The sequence below is a fragment of the Nelumbo lutea genome, chromosome 1 (assembly GCF_056320005.1).
Source record: "Nelumbo lutea isolate HS-2025 chromosome 1, American lotus-T2T, whole genome shotgun sequence".
NCBI classification, from domain to species: domain Eukaryota; kingdom Viridiplantae; phylum Streptophyta; class Magnoliopsida; order Proteales; family Nelumbonaceae; genus Nelumbo; species Nelumbo lutea.
The window spans coordinates 181,524,625-181,533,772 of record NC_142684.1 but is presented as its reverse complement, the minus strand read 5'-3'; the positions used below and the strand labels follow the sequence as shown (position 1 = coordinate 181,533,772).

Below are 9,148 nucleotides of genomic sequence, written 5' to 3'. Positions count from 1 at the left end.
ATGTTTTGTGGCCCATCTATGGATCCAGATTTTGTGGAGGGAGTAGAGTTTGAGAGTACTATTTGCTAGAGTAAGATTTCAATCTACAGGAAACTATATAATGGGTGGATGAAACTATCAAAGCCGGTTGGATTCAACAAAAGCTAAGAAGATGCTCTCTTCTACTATAGATAAGTAGTGGTGAAATACTGAAATTTAAGGCAAACATTTATTCATGTACTTTTTTTTTATTCACTGATGGAGTGATGGGTCTTGGGTCATCTTTAATGTTTACAACATATCTCCTGATGAACTCAGAAGTGAATAACTAAGTAGGTTGTAACTACTAACTAGTAACTAACTACTAAGTTGGTTCGGGTCGGGTCGGTTTATGGTTTTTTATAACCCGAAACCGACCGGTGCTGAAGAAAACCCGATCGACTCGATAGGGTCGGACCGGGTTGGTCGGTTTGGGTCTTCTTATGAACAGCCCTAGCCAAAAGTTATAGTTGGTTGTTTCTAAGTCAAAGCAAAAAGTTAGTCTTTAATTGTGGGTCAACTAATGTGAAAAATTTTATCAAATTATAATTACATGAATGCTCTTAAAATACCTCAAGATTTAGGGTTAAAATTATCCAATGAAAATTCCAGAAGACAAACCCCCCATTCGCACTTTTATAGATATATAATATTTTTTGTTTTTTGTGTGCAAAAATAATTCTGATTTGTCACACTTACTTTTTGTTTAATATAGTAAATATATGATATTATACATGTGCCTAAATGTTTTTCTTTGTTGCAAAATTTATGTATTTTTATATTTTGTTAATTTTTATTATTTACTTATGACATTAAAGGTTAACACATTAAACCCAGAAGTTGAACTATTTATTATTAATTTTTATATTTCATTTTTTGTTGGTTATAAATTATGTATTTTATTTTCATTATCAATAAAAATAATTATTGTTTATTACATTTATCTTTTAATTTAATTAATAAAAATATCATAAATGTGCCTATTTTTTCAACATTTTTGTAATTTTCTATATTTATTACTATCTTAAATTTTTATTACCTAACTATGATTTCATAGGTTGATCAATTTGATTTAGATGGTTGAATTGCCTACCCACCACTTGGGTAAAGAATAGTTTTGTTTTTTAATTAGTTTAAAACATATCGGTTTATATTGCTAAAAATATCAACATATATCTAATTAGTAGCATTTATTAATGAAAAATAACTTAAATATAGGATTTAATAAGAGAAAATGATATTTAATGCCTTAAATATAGGCTTAATGAGAGGGGATTAAATGAAATAGAAAGTAATAATTAATATTACACTTTCAACCCTTACAATTAGAATGGACTAATTTAGGTTTCAAACCCGGTCCGGTGTAAAATTTCACACGCGGTCCATTTTTTCGACTATTTGTTTCCAATGTAAACTTTACATAAAAAAATGATGTAAACCACTTTTTTTTTTTTTCTAACCGACTTTTTCATCTTGAATCGGTGTAAATGATACATTGATTTTATGATGTATATTAAAATCGATTATCAGATTAGATATCACCAGCGTTCCATTGAAATTTTAAACAGATGGACTGACTTTTACACTGAGGATTTTTCCACCGCAATAAATGAAGCCTTAAGTTTAATAGGAAGGGAGAAGATAAGATGAGTGGAGAGTCATCACGATCTCCCACTCTCTCTTTTCTTTTTTTCCACTACATTTGAATTTAGTACTTTGAGTAAGATAAGATGAGTGGAGAGTCATCACAATCTTTCTCTCTTCGTACTGCACATTAGTGGGAAATTGATATAGGGTAGAGTCGGTTGAGGCTCACCATAGAGTGGAGAGCACATGGTTATGTGGATTTGAGCACGGTTGAGGCTCACCATAGAGTGGAGAGCACATGGTTATGTGGATTTGAGCACATGCCTCATATGTGGAGGGGTGGCAACTACCAAGTGACCATTTGGGCAATTGACGTGGTATATGTTTCATGGTTAAAAAAAAAGAGTTCACATCTGCACCCCACAAAGGGGCGCTCAACAATGCCCCACAGCACATCCCCACATTGAATTGGGAACATGGTGTGATTGTGTCCCTTAATTATATACATATTTTTGAAAATGAAAATAAATGCTTCAAAAATAATATATAATATAGTATGTAAGAAATACATATAATTAACTATACATTTTGCCACATTCATGACATCATAGGATTATAACTCCTGATATATAGATATAGATATACAGGATCACTTAGCCATTAACCCTATTTTGAACCATGTGGTTTTATTCATAGAGCTATATTTAATAGTATTAGTTTAACCAAAAACTAAAAACAAAACTTTTGTACTATCCTAAAAAAATGATGATTTCGATTATTAAACAAGCCGAGCTCGAGCCTACTAAAACTCGACTCGTGAGGCTCATGAGCCGGCTTGACTATATATATATGTGTATGTATGTGATATTTAATATATATAATATATATAATAAAATTATAGAAAATAGTATATATATAATACAAATATTATAATTATTAATTATTATAATTCTTAATTTTTTAAATATAGAAAAATTATATATAATTTTTATTTTTATAAAATATTTTTTTCTAAATATTTTTATAATAAAATATAAAATGAGCTGAATCGAGCTTGAGCTTATGAACTTTTGACTCGAATAGAGCTCGATCTCAAGGTTCTAGCTTGAGCCGAGCTCGAGCCTGGTACTATTTGGCTCGGCTCGGCTCGAATCCACCCCTAATAGTGGATAGAACACAAACACAAGTGCAAAGAGAACATTGGTTCCTTCGATGATTATACATTGCAACTTCACATCACCAAATTTCATGATAAATCCAATTTTAAGAAAATCTTCAAATTTGAGACATGATGGGTTCCCCACGGAGCATGCCCATAAGGTTGCAACCCATCCTCTTGGTGCTTGGATATGCTACATTGCTACCCACAATTTGTTCCCACATCCCAACCCACATGACATTACAACTGCATTATGTGTGAAGAGTGTTGATAGCATATATGGAGTTAGGGCTGTTCACGGGTCGGTCTGCTAGTGTTTTTTCAACCGACCCGATCTGGTCGGATTACCTATAGATTAAACTAAAACTGACCCTCTATTAAGTAAAACCGATATGATCGGTTTGAGTCGGTTTGGGTTTCAACCAACTCCAAGTTTACACAATGCACATGAAGTCAAAGTGCTAATATTATATATAATATTTTAGAATATATTTTATGGAAATATATATTTAAAACCAAAACATATACAAATATATCAGAATATATGCTTTATAATTTTTGGAAATATATATCTGATATATTTCAGAATATATATTTTTTCAGATATATATTTATTATTTAAAACTAAAATATCTACATTTAATAGATATATTTTCAGAATATATATATTTTTAGATAACTCAGTTGTGTGAAAGCCAAAACCTAACCGAATTATCAATTTGTTCACATTTGCAACCCAAAACCGACCGATAAGGAAGAAAACCCGACCGACTAGGGTTGGTCGTTTGATCGGTTTGGATTTATTCGTAAACAGAACTATCCGGAGTGATCCTCTTGTGAATCTGGAGTTGTTTCCGATGCATGGGCCATGTAGAAGCCCATCTAAACTCTTCGAATCAAGAAAGCTAAACTGAATTTGAACCAGCTACCAACATACCGTCCCAACACATCCCGACCAGCCAAATCATTTTCCATGGATGACAAGGAAATATCCCCCATGTGCCACTGCAGTTGCGAGCTTTTTGTTGGTAGCGGATGCAGATCCCTACCATGCTAGCCTTCTTAGTTTTTTATTGCCACGAGTTCGCATTGATGCTCCACAGAGCGCACCCTACAGCACATCCCAGCCGTATATTGAGAACATCGGGGTGTCTGAACTGTATTGACTATTGCCACAACTGTGGTAAGGCATCAATTCATCATATCCATGTGGGGCCCGGATCCGGCCAAATATCATATCCAGGTATGATTGTTGATTGAGAATTATTGCTACTGTCTTTTCCCTCCATCCAAGAAAGATGGTAGAAGATCCGATCCGATGGGATTCGGGCATACTGGTCATCCACCGTTACCGAGAGGAATTTCGGTCTCGACGATGTAACTGTAACGTGTAAATAACCACTTTGATTTTGTTTCTTAGTGAAGGAATAAAATCTCTCTCGCTCTCGTTTGTGCACAGATAATTGAAACCCTAGAAACCTGGAAAAAGGACGAGCATGAAGGACGATCTCCCTGGCAAAGGAGGGGGCTTCCCTGTAGATCCAAATCTACCGAGATGGGTCTGCCAGAACTGTCGCCACGCTCTCTGCATTGTAGGCGTCGACTCTTATGCAGACAAGTTCTTCAACGATCCATCTTCTCGATCTGGTTAGGGGTTTCTTAGTTTTTTAAATCCAGCTTAAGCTCCATTTTATTTTAATTTGTTCGCTATCATCTTAATTGGTAAATTAATCGTTGCCTTCTCTTAATTCTCATTCCAGTTTGCTTTAGGCTTTCGTATATGCAAAATTTTAGTTTTTCCTATTTGGTACCCAATAGAATTTCCATGTTCCAGTCGAATTCTAAGCTAAATTACGTCGAACATAAAAACCTAAGTATATTTATGCTTATGCAATCGGAAATTATGAGGAGCATCTCTTTAATTTTTTGGAAGTTTTTGGTGTTTCCGTGGAGCTTCAGTTGTATCCTTATCTTAATTGTTCTAGTAAATGTTTATTTGAATTCAATTTAGACCTATTATTTTGAATTACTTATTTTTGGGTAGTTACTTGTATCAAAATTTAATTGATTTGTTTGTTACTAGTTGAATAACCTGGTTGCCTTTTATTGTCTTATTTATCTTGCCGAAATTCCCTTTAAACCGTCGAAATCAGCTTACAAGTATAATCGTCACTGACTTTTGAACTCTCTCGGGATGTATAGAATTCATATTCGATTTCATCTCTTTCTTTATACTTTTTATAAAGCTGCCACGGGGGGGAGGGTGCTGGGGCAGAAATCAGTTTCACTTCACCCCATATTCATTGAGCAGCTTTGCATTCTATATCATTTTTAACTTCGCTTCTCAGATTATATTCCCTTTTTTTGTTCACTTTATATGGTGGCCTCCTGATTGCCCATGTGCATTGGTAGAAATATAGAATCATATGAAATGCAATTCTTGGAGAAGATGGACATGTCTACTCTTTGGTAAACCCTTGGACATGAGAGAAAATTTCGGTATCTTATATTTATCTCACTGCATCTGGGAACATATGCAGGCATGCAGGGTTCTTCAGTCCATGGAGCGGGCAGTGTGTTAGGTTCAACCAAGATGGACCATTCATTTGTTGTGCTGCCAAAGCAAAGGAGCAATGCACCAGGGGTCCCTCCTCGTCCTCGTGGTGGACCTACACAGCCTGATGCCAGCCAGTGTGGGAAAGCAATGGAAGAATCATTTGTGGTTTTGCCACCCGCAGCTGCTTCCATGTACAAGTGTGAGTCTGCTTCTGATGGAGGTGGGGCCTATTTACCATCTCCAGGGGGAGGCCCTAATAACCCCTTGCAGCCAAACAATGCTGGGTTCCACTCGACTATAACTGTCCTGAAGCGTGCATTTGAAATTGCCACTACTCAAACACAGGTATAAAAGAACTAATGCAGAGTTGCTGTTTTTCTTTTGTTCTCATTATTTTCATCTTTCTAAATATTTAATGCATGTTTCTATTACCTAGAATACTGCATTGGAAGTATATTTGGTATGGTTTCTGTTGGTACTATAAACCTACCTTTTCTTAATTCTTTTGTTTCATTTTTTTTCTTTCTTTTATGCCAGGTTGAGCAGCCTTTGTGTCTGGAGTGCATGCGTGTGTTATCTGATAAACTTGACAAAGAGGTTGAAGATGTAAATAGGGATATTAAAGCATATGAAGCCTGCCTTCAACGCCTTGAGGGGGAGACACGTGATGTTCTAAGTGAGGCTGATTTTCTTCGAGAGAAATCAAAGGTGTTATTTGACTTCTATCCTTAATTTTTAAGGTGAAAATTAGCTAATATTACCACTAATAGCACTGAAGTCTAGATAATGATATTTTATATAAGGTGCTCCAAAAGAACTTCAGAATTGCAAGAATAAATAATAAAACTATAGATAAATTAAAATGTAGGGAAACAAATTCCTGAAATGAGTTGTAAGAGATAATATTTAGCACCAAATTCTGCAATTTATATTGATGTTATAAATTGGGAGAAAGATCTAAATATGTAGGCAAGGCTACAAATAGCGGCAAAATCACTTCAAAGATAAAGTCAGTGACTATCAAAAGAGGTTCTGTACAAATCATAAGAATGGTGTGGCAAAGCATATTCATTGATATATCTATTCTTAAACACGCTTGCCAATTAAAATGGTCTGAAATATTATGTTTTGCTTGTCAATTTTTTTTTGATCAATAATGTTTCGCTTGTCAATTGATGTCAATTGGTTTTTTCATTGACTTTTCAACACTGTTAAAGGTTGAAGAAGAAGAGCGACGACTTGAAGCAGCAATAGCAGAAACTGAGAAACAATGTTCAGAAGTAAATGCTGAACTGAAGGATTTGGAATTAAAATCCAAACGCTTTAAAGAACTGGAGGAACGGTAGGTCTGGATGTCTTTTACTGTAATTGACAATAGTTACATGTGGTATAATATTTCTAAGATTCTCTTTATGTATTTATTTTGAAAATTTTTTATTTTAAGCACTACTTTTTCTTTGCTTGAATTCATCTTCAGGTACTGGCATGAGTTCAATAATTTTCAGTTTCAGTTAACTTCGCATCAGGTATTTTTCAAATAGACACTTAGAGTTTGTTCTGCATACTTTTGATAATTCATTTAATTCATGCATTGGTTTTTATGGTAGATTATTTTATACACAACAGAATATGAGAGTATGAGAGTGTAGGATTGAGTGTGATGCAACCCTGCATTCTCAGAAACTAGCACATAATAGAAACTAGAAGAATTTATAACAGCAGAAAATCGAAGTTCTCAATAGTAGAGAATGGAAGTAGGAACTTTCAAACTTAATATTGCTGAACCAAAATTGACAACAATGTTTATGACTAAACCCTGTAAAACATCAATAGTAACTATCCAAAATCTCTTGGCTAGAGAATTGAGGGATCATTTTCATTGGACACATAACACCTTGCTAGAAGCTTTTGCTAAACAAGGTGTAGGTGACTGCTAGAGAACTTGATCCTAGCATTTACACTTAATGGTAATGGTAATTGAAAGGTGAGGTAGCTCAGGCTATCTGGTGTTCCCCCATTCCTCCCAGATTCAGTGCTTTCTGTTGGGAAGTGTATCACAACTGCATTAACACATGCAATAAACTCCAAAGGAAGAGACCTAACTGGTGTGTGTCCCCCAATTTGTGCTGCTTATGTAAGTTAAATGGTGAGACTGCACATCATCTCTCAATCTCCTGCCCCTTTGTTGGCTTTATTTGGAATTGGTTTGCTTCACTTTTTGGTTACAGATGGCTCCCTCCTGTCAGCTTGGAAGGATTGTTTAGCCCTTCTTATTGCAGTTGTACAGATAAAAGAGGCAGACTAATGTGGAGGTGTACAAGGGCAGCAGTGGTTTGGACTATCTGGGAGGAAAGAAATTCAAGAATATCTTGGGATAAGGAAGTCTTGATCGAGATCATAACCATAAGGGTGGCTCATTGGGTTAAAACATTGGATCTGTTTTCAGCCTTTCAGGTTGATGACTTTTTTTCAGATCTTGGGGAGCAATTGTTGCTTCCTCTTCTAGAAGACAGATAGCATCAGTGGACTGGTCACCTCCATCAAGTGGCTGGCTGAAGCTGAATTTTGATGGGAGCTGTGTGGGCAATCCTGGCCCCTCTGGAATTGGAGGAGTTATCAGAGATGAAGATGGAAATATACGTGCTCTATTCTCAGGTCCAATTGAGCAAGGTGATATGGCATCTGCAGAATTTTGGGCAGCTGTTTTTGGAGTTGAGCAAGCCAAAGAATTGGGTATCGAATGACTAATTATTGAAGGTGACTCAAAAATAGTGGTTGAATGGCTAAAGAAGGGTGAAGTATCTTGGCATCTAAGGAATGTTCTTAGTCATTTAAAATTGCACTCTAGGGGCATGTCTATTCAGGTTAATTGGGTTAGAAGATTTGCGAGCAGTTTGGCAGATGGTCTAGCTAAGCAAGGGGTTCAGAGACAGTATGTTTTGGGTCCAGCTGTAATATGTTTGGGGGGTCTAGAACTTGGTGTCTGTTGTATTTTCCACAATGTCTTGTTTTTCTTCTTTCTTTTAAAATTAATAAATTCCTCTTATGAGTTACTGATAAAAAAATGTAAAGTTACTAATAAAAAATCATCAAACTAATAGAGAAAGAATATAATAAAAGGGCTGCTAAGAAGGGGAGATAGACTTGGAGCAAGCTCCCACAATCACAATTTACCAAAACATAACTTATATATTTATGGACTCAATATATAGGTCAGACATTCCCCTCCGTAGACTCCAATTCCTCAAAGAAAAAGGATAATAATTGGAATAGGTTTAAGACAAATCCATGTATGATCCATAAGGGAACTTAAATATGGACTTCAGCTCTACAAAGAAACCTAAACACTCAATGTGGATCCTAAGGCAACTAATAAACTAAAACTAATCTCTGAAATATATTCAAAATAGAAAGACTTAATTCCTATTACCATTTGAGACCCTATCAAATAAAGTGACCATAACTCCCTCAGAATATCTTGTACAAGATCTTGGCCACATTGGGTAGATAACTGAAAAATCTATGTAATAACACCAAGACAAAGTACCCCCATGATTTAGAACTGCAGTAGTAGCTCTGAAGCTAAAAATCTCTCCTAAGAAGAGGAAGAGAAGAACAAATGAAGGATCCAGTAGATGATTTTACAGGTTGGCTCAATTTGGAGATGATAAATGCATAAAAGGTGAAAGTGTATGTGGGGAGGGATATAGAGGATAATGATGTTGAAAACCTGAAATGTGACATTGTATATGACAAAGAAGGGAGTGGGAGAACAGAAAGGAAGAGGGGACAAAGGTATTAGTTACAGAGATTTCCCCCCAAAAAGA

General features: G+C 35.4%; 1 protein-coding gene across 2 annotated transcripts in view; it reads left to right on the top strand.

The window, feature by feature from the left end:
* Nucleotides 1-4,022: 4,022 nt before the first annotated feature.
* Nucleotides 4,023-9,148, top strand: part of ATG6 (AUTOPHAGY 6) — a 28,902-nt gene continuing 23,776 nt past the window's right edge. The window contains exons 1-5 of one of the 2 annotated variants that reach the window (XM_088961217.1): nt 4,023-4,411; nt 5,305-5,666; nt 5,859-6,029; nt 6,539-6,663; nt 6,799-6,847. In XM_088961217.1, the coding sequence (XP_088817343.1) occupies nt 4,261-4,411; nt 5,305-5,666; nt 5,859-6,029; nt 6,539-6,663; nt 6,799-6,847 (858 nt within the window). In that variant the 5' untranslated portion in view covers nt 4,023-4,260. The remainder of the gene's footprint in view (nt 4,412-5,304; nt 5,667-5,858; nt 6,030-6,538; nt 6,664-6,798; nt 6,848-9,148) is intronic. The other variant, XM_088961218.1, reaches the window with a different exon arrangement.